This window comes from Branchiostoma floridae, chromosome 5 (assembly GCF_000003815.2).
Source record: "Branchiostoma floridae strain S238N-H82 chromosome 5, Bfl_VNyyK, whole genome shotgun sequence".
Lineage (NCBI taxonomy): Eukaryota > Metazoa > Chordata > Leptocardii > Amphioxiformes > Branchiostomatidae > Branchiostoma > Branchiostoma floridae.
In genome coordinates, this window is record NC_049983.1 from 157,894 (window position 1) to 176,435 (window position 18,542).

An 18,542-nucleotide genomic window follows, 5' to 3' on the forward strand; every position below is an offset into this window, starting at 1 on the left:
CCTCCCTTCCTCGGCAACTCCCTTTCCCGGCACAAGAGAACCCAGCCAACATTGAAAATCGCGAACCAACGCCCCCACCCCCCCAATAAAAACCAGCCCCGTTTGAAGACTGCAATGGAATCTAGGAGAATACCACATTGTAGCACACATGAACAGCTGTTAAACAGACACACAGATAGTGGTACATGCAGGTGCGGGTTGTGGAGTGGTTACGTTGCACCACTGGTACCCAGGGTGGTACTGACCTTGCAAGCCACACGGTGTGGACACAGCTTGCCAAAACCCAGTGGTGGGGAGATGCGCCTGAGGAGGGTCACCACGTCCAGATGCTTGATACGGCCCCTGGGGGAATAACATAAGAGAACTACGTCACAATTTGACTTCCTGAAAAGCTAATCATCCTGTGTGTGGAAAAAAGACCCCGTTCATACTAAGCTCGCTAAGTCAAAGCGAGATTCATGTTACCTAGTATGAACGGTCAAAGTCACATCAAAGACGGCTTAATCGCGAACCACTTCTGGGATTTGCGATTTGTAAGGCTTAGTATGAACAGGGCCAAAGACATACTCCGTGAATAGTTTCATCAGCTTGGTATGTCACTGAAGAAATAGACTCTTTTTTTACACAATCGCTGCTTTATTTCCGACGTTTCAGTGATGCTTTGGTGACTGTGCCCAACCTCACTCAGGTCAATCATGAACACAAAGTATTTACATGTACCTGTAGATATATACACAGTGATAGTTTGCACAGTCAGTCCCAAATGTAAATGTCATTCAGTGTAATATATAACACAAAATGTCATGTTAAGGATGTCATCGTTCAATCTTTTTTATCACTCATTTTCTAACAGCGTATACATCTTGAATAATTACTTCAAGTTATTTCTTAAAACTACACATTTTGGACCTGCAATTCCTTCTAGTAGTCCAGCCAGCATCTGGTCTGGACATACATTGTACTGTAGGACCATTGACTGCTGTACTGTGTACACAACTTGAAAAATGTTTGTATTCTACAGTCTGTACACTATACAGGCTTTTCATTGACGCTATACTTATCATAATTCGACGACCATGTTGGCGCGTAATTTAATTCAACAGTAGCATCTTCATGTGGTTACCAGACGTACGCTGTAATCCAACATGGCGCAGATGACGTCAAATGAAAAGCCTGTATATACATGTACACTGTTGTCATTGAGGTAAGTCAAAACATCTTAAGAACTACATTTCACAGGATCATGTTACTCTTTTCCATCCTTTTTCCAGACTGTGGGAACTCACTTTGCATCGGGGTCGTACTCTGACCAGACCCGGACAAACTCGTCCAGATGATGGGGGCCTAGGATGGACCAGTCCCTGGTCAGGTAGTCAAAGTTGTCCATAATCACAGCAACAAAAAGGTTGATAATCTGCAACACAGAAGGTGGGGATGGGACTTTAAAGAGCGGTATCTAGAGTGGATGGCGTCAAAGTGGCTAGGCTATCGCGCAGGAAATCAAGAGGTTACTGGTTCGATTCCTGGCATTGCTGGCTACACGTGGTGTGCTTGAGAAAGGCACTTTAGACATCTTTCCTCATTGAACCCAGGTGTACAAATAGGAACATGTACATGAACTTGGTTGTTAAGGTAAAAGCAGTAGAAAGAGAGAGGGTAGGGCCCCGCCTCCCAACACAGTGGATAACAACCCACTGCCCCAAAGAGCTGTGACTTTTCCTTTATCTATACCAGAAAACGTCTTGAAGTTCCCAAATATATTTCTCAGAATGTGGAAAACTGGGTGGGACATCTTACCAGGAAAGCACACAGCATGTAGAAAGAAAGGAAGTAGGGATAGGCGAAGTTGTTTCCACACAAATTCCCAGCGCTGTCGGAGTTGGGATCGCACATGGCGCCCGACCCCGCTGTGCACGACATCATGATCTCCTGCCATGCCTCCCCAGTGGCCGACCTGCGGAGGGCAAAGGTTAAAGGGTAGAAAAAAGTTAGCGGCAAATCTTTTCACGAAAGCAGAGGACCATCCAATCTTTGGGTGGTGTGTCACTCTTATCCATCAGAGCTGGTGCATTATTTCAAATGACTATTTGCAGAAAAAGGATGTGCCTTTTCATACAATGGGGATAAGTTTAGAGCAACTACCAGTGTACATACTTAGAGCTTAGCAACTAGATGGTAAACTGCACAAAGTACTTACAACTCTTGAGTTGCACCACTTCATACTTGCACACATGGTAGTCAAAAAACACATTGAGAAATCTGGGAGGTAGCATTATGAGGCCATGACATTGTCTTGACCCTACAGTACTACAATCATAGTCACACCTTACATCTACATTTCTTAATCTACGTCTATCCACACACAATTTCAGCAAAACCACTTTATTCCAGTTGCAGCGGATGTCGTTTCTCCCATGTTGAGCTAAGCAGAGGCACAGCACATGGTGCAAGTCTTCTGCACCTGGTTTCCACGTTTTCCACAAGGAACAACCAAACAACTTTCTGCTTGAAGTGGAGAATAAATTCAGACCACCGAAAAATCATAAAAAAAACGATAGGTGATTCAACAGAAGTGTCCAGTTAGAACATTTACGATATTTTCACGACACAAACTTTTTTTCTGAAAAGAATTCTTTATTGCTGAAAGTTTTGCATTTAGCAGTCTGTATTTCCCAAGTCTATTTTCTTTTTCTGTCATCGTAATTTTGTTAGATGGATTGTTGGGAAATCTAGGGTGTGTCCAGGGAAATGCTTTCTGTCAGAAAATTCAGGAATGCCCTCGGGAATGTCCTTAGAAAATGCCTCTAGTTGTCCAAATCAACAAAGGTCAACTCTTGTCTTTCAAGCTGATGGAATGGTGAAAGCTTTTGATTGGTAGAAGCAACAAAATTCAATTGAGAGAATGATGAACTAAAAAAATTAGGAAAATAATATAGGACATTATAGGAGAACCAAGCTTTGAGGACCAAGTACATGTATCAAAAAGTGTTGGGATTCACCCCAGTGTAGTCGGGCCCAAAACCTATCTATTCTGGCTAACTGTTAGGATAGCCAGTGGCAAGGGCTGTAGGCCTGTCCGTCAAATTTGGTTATGTCAGTTGAGCCAATAGATATATTGGATAGGTTCCTGTGGGTTCTAAGCACAGGAAACCAGGTGCTACACCATCTGACCTGAAGAGTACCAGCACAGCTTGAGGAAAACTCTGGAAGTTGTTGTTACGATGGATCGCTCCACCACTGTTCAAGTCTATCGCTCCAAACATCTGCAAAGTGAGAGGGCATGAAAACATCCGGTTTGATCTGGTTTGATCTGGTTCGGTACTGGTTACTACCTGAATAGGAGTAGCACTGCCTGGGGGAAGGTCTGGAAGTTGTTGTTCCTGTGGATGGCTGTGTCGTCGTTCAACTCTATCTTCCCAAACATCTGACAGACACAGAGGGGCACAGACAGACACTGGTTAAGCCTCGAGAATCGTCATGCAACAGAAAACAACACAACATAGAAGGATAAAAAATTGCGAGTGGCTTGCAGATGAAAGATCTATTGGCATACAACATAGGGTTCTGAGACCTTTGGTAAGAACTTTGCCAATATCTCAACTTTGCGTTTTTTGTTTTTGTTTCTGTTGTTTGATTCCTACTGATCTTCTGGCTATCTGTGTCACTAGATATCAGAAATATCCAATAGAATAACATCGCTGAATCCTGTGCACAGGATTTGACAACCTCTCTTCAGTTAGTCAATAGAGAGAGTTGATTGAGTATATCTAAACAAAGTTAGATACATTTAACTGTACAGAAAATTCCAATGAAAAAGGTCTCAGAACACTACTTAGTGTACAGCAACATGTCCTATGGCAGCCACAACACAATTTTTCACCTTTTCTGAAAATTGAGCAAACAATTCGGACAACAATAGTAAATGGGCTGCATCACAATAGATGCATTTGTTTGATTTCGTCTAAAGAAAAAGCACATTTCTTATAATGATAATCATAAAAAATATACTCTGGTTCCAATGCAATGTCCAGAACCTTGTTACATTTCTAACATTTTCATTTAAAGAAATGGTAACTGTTTGGTCCAAATATGATGACTGATATCAAAAGAGAAAAGGTTCGAAGCTGGGACAAGTTATTGCATATTGTTCTTGATTTTGAAAAACAAATTTTGTTGCAAAATGAATCTTTTTAAAAATATCAAGCAAGCATCTTTTACGATCCAACCATTTCCTATTGTGATCAGAATGTTTTGTGCTTTGCTCGTCAACAACAATTGTTATCAAGCGGCTTGAACAGGTTCACATGGTCAGTATCAACATACAGCGGCGTTCACGCCATAGTTAACACCCGTTACTGACGCTGACGATTTCTGACGCGTCACTGACGATTTCTGACGGACATTATTCCGTCACAGCATTTTTCTGACGCGTCACTGACGGAGACTGCCGCATTTCTGACTGGTCAGCGTTATCAAATGACGAACCATTCATATGCAGGCCGCGGTAACATCACAGATTAGTGGGAGGAGAACTAATTTGCGTCATGCTGCGCAGTAACTTGCCGATACAAAAACGGAACAGCGGAAAGAGACGGCGATCTTGCCTGCATTTCAGTAGATCGAATTATACAGACATTTTCTTCTGGTACTGCTTGCTATTAAAGAGTGGAGTTGTTTGTTCTTACTTTATCAATTACTTATTTTGCTCATCAGCTCTTTATTTGCCTGTTGATTATTGTTGTTGCAATAGATTTTAGCGAAAGTAGCGTTCCTCGATAAAACTCTGCTCAGCGAGCGCCGGCCGGGAGGTAGTGTAACGCTACGTTTGCAAAAAATCGGAGCAAAATTGTCAACATCATGTTCACGACATTGTGTAGTAAAAAAGTTCTGAGTTGGGGAAACATTCTCAGGATACCTATTTCTTTTAATAAAATAAAGGTCAATCCAAAAAGTCAACCCGAAGAACGCGGCAATGTAACAGTTATATTATTTTCGGCAACGCAAAGCACGCCCATCGGCCAGAAACTAGCGGCAGACAACCATCAAACAAGCGAGCTGCCGGCCATGATCGACTACAAAAATACATTTTTGGCTGGGCTACCTTTATATAATTATTGTGCAAGACGTAAAAATATCATATAAGTTCGAGTCCCGGTATTTTTAAGTTAAATACGGCGTAAACTTCAACTGAAAACTTTGCCATGTTTAGCTGCTACATTACGGACGACGGGCCCAGCATTGCGTAACAGTATGTAAATATTACGTGACGTAGCACATACGTGTCTCTGATTGGCTACTGTAGGCAAGATTTGCACAACTGTTGGCGGGAAACGAAGGGATTGGCGGCTCCTCGCGAGGCCGAGCTTGCAGGAACTACGTGTTTGGCTATGTTTATATCAGTGTATATAAAGAATTTAACGGCACAGCACTGAAAAAAGGAGTTCTCTGTCAAATAATCCGCTTTGAAGAGGTTTTGGTGTTTTTTTTATCGAAGATTTTGCCGCCGAATTTGTGATCAGCGATCGGGAACATCCGCTCGCACGCACGCGGAAAACCTACGAATTTTGATAGGAATATCTTTGCACCATTAACGTTCGACAAATACACACATGGAATGGTGGGGCTATTTTAGAGCTACTTCGTCCTCGCTTCCTATTAATTATAACCAAAGATTCTATAGTGAGACAATTTTCTCCTCGGTATGACACACGCAGGCGGCGTGTACACGTCGTAATCACGACGTCACGGCTTAGGATAGAGTTTTGTGTGGCGTTTAGAAAGTGGGAAATGTTGTCAATCTTTGGGGTTTGGGGTGAAAATATGAGGCCTGCATTGTTGTAATCAAAATCAATAGATGTTTTGTGCATGTGAATATGTTTATTAGATGTTCAGATACCGGTAGAATTGTAGCAAAAATGGGTCTGACCCGGACCCTCCCACCGCGCCGCTCAATTGATTGACACATGCGGCCGGGGCGCGGCTTCTTTGAGTTTCACCAAAGACCTTGGTTTGGCGGCATTCTCAAAGAACGGGCCCGCCGGTACTGTACCGCCCGGGCCCGCCGGCCCGGTGTGGCAAAAATGTGCAATAAAGGTCTTCATTCATTTATTGTAAGAACAATCAGCACGGTGCATGTTTTTCCGCCGTGTTTGATTTTTTTTCTTGGTTTATTCTACTTGATAGCGATATTTAGTGTCGATGAATATATTTTGAATATTTTTGAACGACATGTATCGTAAACCCACATCGTTATGTTCCACACAAAGCGTCTCTCTCTTTGTTAGACAGATTCAGTTGTGGTTTATACTGAAACATTTTGTATGTGGTACCACAGCGACTCGAGATGATTTAAGGCATTGGGTTTCTTCATACACTAGCGCATTTAGCAATGTACTTACCGTATTTCCAACACTCGGAATAGATGATTTTCGATCGGATAGCAGCAGAATGATGATGGAAAACCTGGTATAAACTTACCTTCCAGGTTTTAAACGTTATATGTTATGATGAAGCGTACATAAGTTGCACACACGTAAGATTTCTCAACGATCATCATTGTGCCAAGGAAGCTATTAAACGGATGGAAACCCGAATCCCTTTATCCATATTAGAAATAGAACCAATGTTAGTTAATCCAACAGAACTTTTGAACTAACAGCAGACAAAACACAACAAATAGATTAAAAAACACATAAGGTTGAATATATGCCCTGGAGTATGGTTTCGTCGGTCGACTGCCCGTCAGCGATGTTCTGTCCCGAGAGCTCCGCCAGGAACAGGTAGGTCTTGGCTGAGTTGCAACCTCGACAAGTGCCAAGGAAGCCGGCGAATGGTGACCTGAATCCTACTTTTCTAGCCTAGCTACCGTTAAACAAAGTAGAACTAGAACTAGTGTTAGTAAATTCAACAGAACTTTTGAACTGATATCAGACAAAACACACTTAATAAATAGATTCAAAAACACATAAGGTTGATTATATGCCATGGCGTATGGTTGGAATATGCCCTGGTCGACTGTCCGATGAGCAGGAACGTCCGATGGCGATGTTCCGACCCAAGAGCTCCTTCAGGAACAGGTAGGTCTTCATGCTGAGTTGCGCCCTTGACGGTACGAGCAGCAGTGTTTCCAGGAAAAAGCCGGCGGACGAAAACCTAAATTCCTAGCCTACAAAAGTAGCTAATGATGTCTAATTAATAATCAACTTATCGTAATTACGGTGATCTTTACCATGGCGGTAAAATGTATTGTACACAGATGATGATGATTGTACACGTTTGCCATGGACTCAAAAATTCTAAGGATTTAATAAAACCGCCTTGAGGAACCATATAGTAGTAACTCTACTCAAAACATTAATTGATTACAAGAGATTTTACCGGATCAATTCTTGTCTTCCACTTATCGCCAAACACGATAATGTTTTGTTTTGTTTACAACAATCCCCTGTAATCACCTGCGAAAACTCGCACGCCGACGGGAAACACGCCCTTGTAGTTTCCAGAGCCTAAACAGAAATTCGTTACCCTCATAATTGCGAGCACAAGTAATGTACTAAATAAAGCATCGGATATGTTGATCATGCATAAATTTGACAGAAAGAGATAGTTGGCTCATTCAATGTTTCGACGGGCACGTCTGATGGACAAAACATTTATTTCTGCATGGGCCCTTCCCTCTTTTAGATTTATCCCGGTTCCTGGTTGCCACAAATTTTCCGTCTTACCAAGTAACCTCCTTGGTCTTACCGGTATTAGATTTCGAACTGCAAGTCTTTCGTTTATTTTTTGCGAGCCATGTTTCGGGGTTCTTCGAACGCCGGCGACAGAACCTCATTGATAGACAAGTATCAAGTTATTTTTGCTGTCAGTTTTCCTCTTTGCTGGTTGGCTGTCAAAAATGATTGAATTTGCGTCCTGCAAAGTTTCAGACGGTCCGGCGCGGGCGGCACGATCTTCAAACAACCGCGATCTGTCAATCAAGATCGCGCATCGTGGGAGAGTGTACATTTGTAGTGGCCGTCCTCGGAGCTGCTGTTTCGCGCGCGATCAGAAGCCGATGTATCAAATCGTATAATCTATAGTTCAGTTTCATTCAGATCCCAAACGGTTCTCGCTATTTTTGTTACAGTGCACAAATTTTAGTTAAATCTTCGGCTTAATCAATCGCAGTTTGAACCCGCAGAGAAGTTGTACCGCTAGCATTCATGTTTGTTTACACGTAAGGTACGTTCGGGTCCAACATCTTTTTTAGCATGCGCTGTGCTTTACATTTTGCCGTATTTTTCTTTGTTCCGTGGATACATAAAAACGCTGACACAGTTTTGTAACATCGGATATCATTGCTAGCTTTTCAAACTGCGTTACAATCATATACGAGTATTCACTTAGCTACTACGTAGATCGCAGTTTTGTGAGCTGTTTTTCTAATCGCACGGACTGTTTCGGCTCGGGAATTTGGAAACTACACGTGTTTCCCGTCGATGTGTGAGTTTTTGAAGCAATACAAAAAATATCGGTATTTGCCGACAAGTGCAAGACAAGAATCGATCTCGATAAAATCTGTCATTTATCTGCTAAAGAATATAACAATTGGTTTCTCAGGCCGGCTTTTCTTCACCCGTACCTGGAAATTTCGCATGATCAAAAATGTCGATTGTACCCGGCCGTGTCAGACGATTTCCCCGGTGTCATTATTGACCACGATGCCATTTTCTTACATTTATCAAATGAAACCCGTAGAAAATAACGATCTAACAAATGAGTCGCTAAAGCACTGAAAGTCCGTATATAAGTCCCTCCCAGTCTCAGATCGGTCGAGCGGTTAGAGCCCAAATAACAACGTGATAAATTTAAACAATATGGCCACAGTCGGCTCGAGAAGACAACACTAAATTTTTTTTTTTTAGCAATTAATCTTCAACAAGAATGACTCATACTCTAATCATTGCCAACCCCTTTTAGGTTTGTGTGTGTATTTAAGCTGTTCAGAAGAGCAATTATTAAGTTAACAACTTTCCCCTCCCAGAAGCGTGGCATATCCACCTAAGCTGCGTATTTCGGGGGTCAACGACCTGCCGCAACATCGCAACGAAAACTCGCACACTAGGAGGTGACAAAATTGCTATTGTCTTGTCGGGGTACAAAATAAACATGAAACCTGACCCCATCTCATACATATCATTAACGCTGACGCTGACTGGTCAGCGTTTGACTCTGACGAATTCTGTCGGGCGTCTGACGATGTCTGACGGTTTCTGACCAGTCACTGACGATTTCTGACGCGTCACTGACGATTTCTGACGCGTCACTGACGCTGACGGGTGTTAACTATAACGCGATCGCCGCTGTATAGGAAAACATGGGAATAGGGTACATTTATTATAAGTAATGCAAATTTGGTACAGCACCCATTCTGCACTTAATGTTGAAACTTAGCATTGTGAAAGCATGAAGGTTGAAATTATGAGCCAAAAGATATTACATAGACCCAACGTGTATCAAAAAAGCTTATTCGTATGGCAAGATCAATGTATAGTCTATTTACACCAAGCATACTTCGGAACCAGTTGAATGTATCCCCTTTTCTTACACTGGGTATAATGTAAGCATATGAAACATCAAAAGCTTTTTTCATTGTTACTGTTAACTGTAGTACTTCCAGGTATGTTAGGCCTAAGAACAAGCCAGTCATCATGTCAAAAAGTGCAGGGCTTTAATGTTAAAGAACTATAAAATGTGCATTTTGATGTATCATTTGACTAAACCGTCTTTTAAATTTGAATTTTTGTGTTAAATCGATGAATGGAATGTGAGCTGTGTGGTAATACTTCTCTGCCAATAACACTTTAACATATAGATGCCTGAGTAAGGCAACATTGACTTGATTATATGGATGACATCCATACTAGCACAAATTTTCAGCTGATTAAAGAAAATTCAATCATAAATCGTACAAATCAGCTACAAAATGAAGCTACAGAATATATGCTGCATTGAAACAATAATATGGGAAATGTCATAGAATATCAGCGTCAACTCCAAGGTAAAAAAAGATGTAAAAGAACAAAAATGAAGAATCTATTGTTCTGTATACCATAGTCTGTATTCATCTTTCATGGTGAAGGTAACTTTTTTTTTTTTCGAAACTTTTATTTGCACACTTGCATCAGTTTTGAGGTTCCCTGAGGATGTTATCCATATCAAATTGACATGGCCTTATTTTTGGTCCATGAGATTAGCGTATACGGTAATTAGTATTAAACAGTGACAGACAGTGATGGAAAGACAGGCACTAGAAGGACAGGGAAGATGGAGGGAGGACAGATATTGGAACAGAGCAAGACAGCTAGATCGACAGGAAGAACTGCACTAGTCTACATCTCCATAGTTAGTCCATGCACCTTCACAGCATCTCCACAGCAGGTAAAAATTATATATTTTATCATTTATCTTATTTCTGTACTTCTTATGATTAAGATTTACAGGACTGTCTCAGGACCCTTCCCTCCATCCCGGAATAGAAACATTTGTTGGTACGGAAAATAAAATTCACCCCATCTGTAAAAAATATCTGAACTTCATGATGTGAAACTGATGATAAATACATTTTCGTCAAGGTGTAACAACAGATCTACAAACCAAAGTGAGCAACACGTGATCCTACACAATAGAAGAAACGGAAAAATGAACAGAAAATAAAATTCACCCCATCCATCAAAAATATCTGAACTTCATGATGTGAAGCTGATGATAAATACATTTTTGTAAAGCTGGAACGACAGATCTACGAGCAAAAATGAGCAACATGCTTCCAAACAAAGAAAGAAAGGAACAGAAAAATGAACGAAAAATAGAATTCACCCCGTCCATCGAAAACATCTGAACTTCATGATGTGAAACTGATGATAAATATATTTTCGTAAAGCTGGAATGACAGATCTACGAACAAAAATGAGCAACATGCTTCCAAATATTGAAAGGAATGAAAAAATCTGAAGCTGGAGACAGCCCTGGTGCAAACACTTGCTTTTGTGAGTAGAAGAGTTCACAAAAGTTTACAAAGATTCAACAAGTCAATGCCATTAGCACGAAAGAACATTTCAGTATGATAAAAAGATTTTTGCTGCTGCAGATTAATATATAGCTCCTTAATCCTGTCTTAGGATGAGTGCTGAGATGAAGGTTGTTAATCTTGTTAGTCTGGATGGGCACACAGTTATCTTTGGACTACCGAGACGTGAGTTTCCAAGACGAGATGAACGAGAAGAGAAAGAGAGACAGCACACCGCAGCCACAGAATAGTCTCGTCGCACATTTTCTTTAGGAAATCCTATAAAGTTACTAGCACAATAGTTGAAAATTCAAAACCAGAAAGATGTAAGGAGAGCAAATGCTGGTAAAACTAATAAACATGTTTCTAAAAAATGTTACTACATGCCACATGTAAAGAGGGGGTGTAATGGACTTAATCTGGTCAATTGTTACAAAGTCAAGTGTAACCAGCATTCAAATTTTGTTATGTGGGAAGTTTAAAAAGTTCATTGACAAATATTTTCCATACTATCAGTATGATTGATGTACTATATAGTGGTTTCATACAGATTCAAAGTTCTATCACTGTGATTATGAAAGTAATTGTTAACTACTGTAACATAGTATAGGTCACAGAAATGTAGAAACATGAGAAAACTGAAAGTGTAATTTATTGTAAAAGAGAAACAAAGCGATAACATTAAGTTATAGTTTCTTAAAAACTGTCAGTGTCGATTTAAAACTTTCCCATTCAAGTTATGCTTGTGCACTGACTTACCTGCATACCAACCACAGCATAAATGAAGAACAGCATAAGGATGAGTAAGGCAACATATGGCAAGGCCTGGAGAAAGAGAAAATAGTATTTTTTTGTTTTTATTCCATCTTGTCATGAATACTATTGCCGTGTCACACAATGATACTAACATGCATGAAACAACAGCATATACAATTCAGTAAAACAAGTACATACATCTAATATAGAACCGAACCTGACACTTAAGAATGTACTGGAGAGTGAGGTTGGACTGAAGGACCGCAACCTGCTAACCGCCATGCTAGACAGAGATGCATGGTCTGATATTATTAGTGGCACCTCTTATGAATATGAACTGAACTGAACTGTGGGTAACAGTACCATTACAAAACCGTTTTTTTCTTATTGGAACAGTCCATAAAAAACAGACCTGAAAAGAATCAGTGGACCAGATTTTGGACCAATTGGAAAATGAACAGATTATACCGGCAGGCGTTCAAGTGTTTTGAGGCTTACCAGTACAAGAAAATAAAAAAGTAGACGACAGATACTCCATCAAACAAATTCATTTTTAGTGAAATGGACCATTGTTTTGAGTAACAAGTTTTTGCAGACAATTAGGTCCAGGTTCAGGTCCCGACATGGACCCGGTCTTCTGAACCTGGACTGTACCTGTACCTAATTTTCACACTCATAGTTATTAATGCTTATAATGTATCAAGGGGAAGAAAACTAAGTGGTAATGTTGTTTTTCATCTGTTAATACAACTGTTGCAGAATACTCTAATTTTCAGCACCAAGGAGAAAAACCATGCATTTCAATGGATGTCATTTCAGCACCTGGAGTTAATGACAGTTTTGAATGTGTTTTTTTCATGAAAATAAGAGTTAACACAGTAATGTATACATAAATCTAGTCATTAACAATACATACAAGTTCATAAAGTTTGTAGGGACGTCATTTTGAGAGGTAGGAAAGGAGGTAGTCACCAGATTTAAAATTTTCAGTTCAAATAACCAGAGTATTGCTATGAAGGATGCAATGCCGAGCAGACAGTTATATGATTGACCAGTAACTTTCCCTCAAACAACAGGCAGGGTTCGGTTTGGATCGGATCTCCATTGACATCTACAACCAGAGGACCGCGTAGCGCAGTGGGACCGTGTTCGCCCCGTGACCGAGAGGTTGCGGGTTCGAATCTGCCTGCCGTGTTACCGATCTTGTGCCCTTGGGAAAGGCACTTTACACGGCTTTCCTCACTATAGTCAGGTGAAAATGAGTACCTAGCTTTGGCTCACGGTGATTTACATCATTCATCCGGACGGGAGACCTGGCGCATATGAAAGGGTATGTCACCCCGTAAGGGGCGGTATAACCCCATCGTGTGTAAACATGTGCGAACATGTGCGATCACGTCGACCGATGATGTATGTTCGTCTGTATCTCTGTGGATCTGCCGCTACCAGCCCAAAGCTGCCTAGGCAGATCCGTGTAATGAGCTGTATCATTGTCAATAAATAAATAAATAACCAGAGGACCTGGCATGGGAGGGTAAAACTGTCAGTCTGACCTGGAAGGACTTGATGAAGGTCCAAAGCAGGGTGCGGATTCCCTCGCCTCGGCTCAGCAGTTTGATCAACCTCATGACTCGGAAAAGTCGGAAGAAGTTTATGCTGGGCACCTCGGCTCCAGGCTAGCGGGGAAAAGTGGAGATGTAGGGTCATAAAATAATCCATGAAGATGAGACATCTGGGTAAACTATATTCTAAAGACATATCAATCCCTACAACTGGATAAAATTCAGGGATTACTTCTGAACACACTGAGTGACATCCATCACTCTTCCCCATTCTAGTGACACCAAAGATGAGTGAAGAAATTTCTGCATTTTATCCAGTTGAATAGATTGAATCATATTTTAAACTTTGTATTAACAGAATTGGTGATGTGTAGATGTATCACTTTCAGTGCATCATTTTTTTCTACATAAAAAGGTACACGGGAGAAGTAACATCCCTGATTAGTTTAAGACTTATCTAGTTTTCATCAAGTTACAGTTTTTCATGCAATACAGTCATTTACTCAACTAGCCAGTTTAAGAAACAAGTTCTCTTCATCCACACAGTGATATTACAAGCTAGGAAAGGATACACTTATTCACAGAGAAATTGCGAGCACAGGTACACAGCAAAACGTAATGTACATGTATCTACCTGACTTAGGGCTGACACCAAGATATCAACTATGCTGCCCAAAACAATGATGAAGTCAAAGGAGTTCCACGCATCGGTAAAATAGTTCTGTCGTTCCCAGTAAGCATTGGTGGATAGATAGCACGGTAAGTACATTGGCAAAGACGTGGTAAGCAGTTTGCCTGGTAACCATCTCACACAGTGTTTACTTCCATCTAGGTAGAGTCTTATATTTACGTTCAATCCGAAAAGCAGATCTTTTAAAAGGAGGGAAAGCATGATAAGATGTGCTTCTTTAGAAGTCGTTGTATAGAATAGCATGTGTTTAGAATTTGTTTTCAAGGAAGTTTGACAGAATAAAACCGGGTTGATAAAGGGACAGAGTGCATCTCGAAAGCTTCCAGAGCTATGAACTTTAGTTGTGTGTATATGTTGTATGAATTTCTATCAAAAGAATAAAACATGCTTTGGAAATGTTTTGTAATGTCCTGAGGTTGGACAAAGGAATAGGACACTGTAGAAGATGGTGTACCTTCACACAAGAGCTGAAGGTGGGTGGGGGGTGGGGGGATACTTACGTTCATTTGAGACACAATGATATCAACAAGACTTCCCACAACGATGAGGAAATCGAACGTATTCCACGCATCTTTGAAATAATACTGAAAGATATAAACATTATTCAAAAGGTTTCAACAGAAAACACTTAATAAAAAATCATATCTTCTTATGAAGGGAGACATAACAACATAACTTTCAACAACAGATAATGAAAAATGATTTACAGATACTGACAGCATGCATGTAACATAATCTTATTAAACATAAACTAAAACATTTTAGGTCAAACAGCAATGTGAAAATAACGTTAAAACGGACAAAATCAAGAACTTGAAACAAAAAAAAACATGGCGTGACCACGTCCACCCACCTTCGGTCCAAATCCGATCAACTTCAACATGGCTTCAAGGGTGAACAATGCCGTAAATATCAAGTTCATGAAATCCAACGCATATTCGTAGGTTTCTGACTGGCCATAATGCTACAGATGACAAAAAAAAAAGAATGGCAAAGAAATTAAATGTTTGAATGTTCGTGATATGCTTTAACTATGGAGGACTGATCTATGGAATTAGCTGCTCATCTTTCCACAAGGCCTGAAGGTACATAAAATCCAAAACTTGTAAAACTTTTCCCCGGAGCCGAACAAATACAAAGTTAGTAACCAAAGAGCAGAAGCTTAAAAATGGCTCTGCAACCGAGAAATCATGGTTAAGTGCTTGGATTACTTGTCATTTCTTTTTGACAGGCTGAAAAATAGTCAGAAATGTCCATAGATCAACCCATAGTGCCATGGCAGGGTCTTGATTTCTCAACCACTACTTACCTTAGGTTTATATGCCAGAATTTTCAATATAGATTCAATAGTAAACACAGTGGTGAAGAAATAGTTCAGGTAGTCCATGGCTTCGCTATATTCATCAGGTTGTCCATGGAACTGGCAGCATTAACGAGTGAACACGTTAGCTCAACATGAATAGTGCACATATTAATTGTCATTAAGTACGAGTAAATGTAGGCCCTCCAACACAGCCAGAAATATTTTACACCAAGTTAGTCTGAAAGCTAACCTTCCAATAACCAAACATAACGCTACAGTCGCAATTGGAAAAAGGGGCTCAATCGGATAGCTTACGGGCTGTCTTTGTTCGTTTTCAGGCCCTGTCGGACACCCTGCAGTTACAAAGCTATTTTGGGGCACAGCAGGGACCCTGGATTTTTCATGATTGCAGTTAAAATTAACCCAGGACCCAGCATTACAATAAGACAAATTTGTGGTTTCAGAGCCTGGCTGTGATTGCACCTTCTACAGGCAACAGTGATAATATGACTGTAGCATTAGCAAGAGTTCTAGCTGACAGTGTCAGAGAAACATGTACATGTATATCTATTTGAGACCATACAAACCACCATTGCCATTTACAGTGAATACCTATTATTACTTTTTCCATGAAGTAAGCATCTATTTTCAAGCATTAAGAAATAGAAAATTTTACACGTAACACCAAATTTTGAACACTGAACATTTTTCAACATAAAACATACAGGTTTGTTTGAAAGTCTCTTGTTTAGGCAGATGCAAATCTTTGGGCATTTTCAAGTGAAGGAGTTAGCTGTACTTACCTTCATTGCTAAGGAGACAGTGTTGAGCATGATGAGGATAAACATGGTGTACTCAAACGTCTGGGAGTTCACCACGTACCAAAACTTGTACTGTATGGGGTTCTTTGGCACATACCGCCGCAGTGGCTTGGCTTTCAGCGCAAACTCTATGCACTGACGCTGTAGAGGGCAAACCAAAGACAAAATTAAAATAATTTCTTTTTATTTATTTATTTATTTTATTGGTTTGGCTGCAACGAACACACAGCCAGGGCTGCCCAACTAGCCTATGGCTATTACAAAGGGCTAGCCCTGCTGACAAACACATAAACAATACATATTAAAAAAGAACATTTATATGTACATGGTGTAGGACAACTTACATATCATCTAAAAATGGAGTATATATTAACATCATATCATCGACAACAATTTTGCAGTGAGAGGTCAGGGTCTGTATATACACGTGTATGACTAATTTACCATGCGTAAGGTCTTATTACATTGTGCAAACCTTAAACTTTTAAAGCCAACTGTTTTTAACTAGAATGGTTTGCTTGCTTTGTAAACTAAATTGTCAGAACAGCTTGCGGGAACAACATGTGCGACATGTAAGACAACAAAACAGTAAAAGAATTAGTCATGAGTATAGTTCAATATGTACAAATAATTTTTTGTTTTTAAATGTTTCGTAGCCTGTGAGTTTTGGCCATCCCACATTGGGGCAAACCCCCATAATATTTTCATCAAAGTGTTATGGGTTTTCATTGTGCCTGACAAGTTCTTGTTCTTCAGTTTCTCAAACACTGCACTAAAAATCTAGTAACAGGTCATTTAATTCATCCATCCATTCCTCATTCATTCCTTATCTCCTACCTGGTTTTTGTCTAACTCGCATTCGTCTCCGTATTCTTTTTCTCCCTCGTTCTGGAAAGTCACGATGACAAAGCCAACGAAGATGTTGACCATGAAGAAAGCAATGATAATGATGTACACAAAGAAGAAGATGGCCACGGCCGGCCGGTAGTTGTAGATGGGGCCCATGTCTTCCGCACGGGAGTCAATGGCCACATACAAAAGACTGAAAGAGAAGAAAAGCGATTTGTAAGTCTGCCTTGGCTTGGGATGACCTCCCCATAATGACCAAAAGTACTTAGTCTACTACATGTAGCAGAACACAGATCTTGATGTGTATACTCAATGTTCTACCGTATTTGTCTTGAATGTCTGTTGGTGAAGAAAGGGCAAACAGACACATTTATTCTGATCTGTAACTGTTTTCCATTTCTTTCCTAATATTTGATCTTTTTACTTTGACTTTATTCAAATGGCAATGGGAACAACAATGTGAACACTAGGCATATTCTTACTGGGTTTCAGAAAACCCTGTCCAGTCCAGACAGGGGAATTGGGCTGTCCAGACTGGACAGGTTTTTCCGAAAACCCATTCTTAAAGCCCTTTTTCCTACATGTTTCGTCATCACATAACATTTGGAAATTCATGAGATTTTCTTTTGACTCTGAACATTTTGGCTACTTTCCTCATTCTGCCAATACTGGCACACTCACAAGATCATCGCAAAACCCTTTTATCAATCCTCATTGTCAACTATGGCAGTGCCTTTATGTTGAACATTCACATGGATAGCTTAGTGCTCTTTTGTTGGTGTAATACTCACTTGGGCCACCCTTCAAAGGTGGACACTGTAAACAAGGAAAGCATGGCCTGTCCAACGTCGTCAAAGTTGAAGACGTTCACGTCCCACTCTCGTTCGTTCTGCTCTGCGTTCTCCACGTTGCCGTCGATATAAATGATATAGTAGCCCCTGGAGTAGTGTAGAAGTAAGGCATGGGCAGTTAGGACACTGTCAGCACCGCTACCAGTGCTGACGGCATGCACTATTGTAGGACATGCAATCAGGGAGTGACACAGACTCTTGGTAATGGTACACTTACCTTTTTTTACAAGTTTCTTTAGGCTGGTAATCTAGCCTGGGTACCATCCAAGTAGTAACTCCTTTTGTTTGTTTTTGTTTGTTTTGTACATTCATATCTTCTGGTGGTCACGTGAGTTAATGAGCAAATTAAGGAATGGGTTCTACGGCGCTCGTTTGAACAGGCGTCCAAATACCTATGTTCGAATACAGCAATCAGTGAACCATTTCAAGTTTCATGGTCACCAGGAGCGCACATAGGAGCATACTACTAAACCAATGGGACCACTCAGTGGCCTGAATCCAAGTTCCCAGGTGGAATAGCAGAGAACTGGCTGTATATTGTGTATACTGTACTTTCCTTGGATGGTACCCAGGCTACTTGTGGACACGAAAGATTTTCTCATTTTTTTCTATATCTTTATAGCAAAAATTAAAAAAAAATGGATTCACTCCCTGAAACT

At 40.4% G+C, this 18,542-nt stretch overlaps 1 protein-coding gene across 1 annotated transcript in view; it reads right to left on the bottom strand.

Annotated features, from left to right (window-relative positions):
- Positions 1–18,542, bottom strand: part of LOC118415799 (voltage-dependent L-type calcium channel subunit alpha-1D-like) — a gene marked incomplete in the record, with an annotated part of 160,687 nt that overhangs the window by 20,450 nt on the left and 121,695 nt on the right. Inside the window, 11 exon segments of the mRNA XM_035820626.1 lie at positions 246–342; positions 1,287–1,414; positions 1,798–1,954; positions 3,333–3,424; positions 11,810–11,875; positions 13,360–13,482; positions 14,560–14,643; positions 14,913–15,023; positions 16,166–16,324; positions 17,021–17,225; positions 17,824–17,970. Coding sequence (XP_035676519.1) covers positions 246–342; positions 1,287–1,414; positions 1,798–1,954; positions 3,333–3,424; positions 11,810–11,875; positions 13,360–13,482; positions 14,560–14,643; positions 14,913–15,023; positions 16,166–16,324; positions 17,021–17,225; positions 17,824–17,970 — 1,369 coding nt within the window.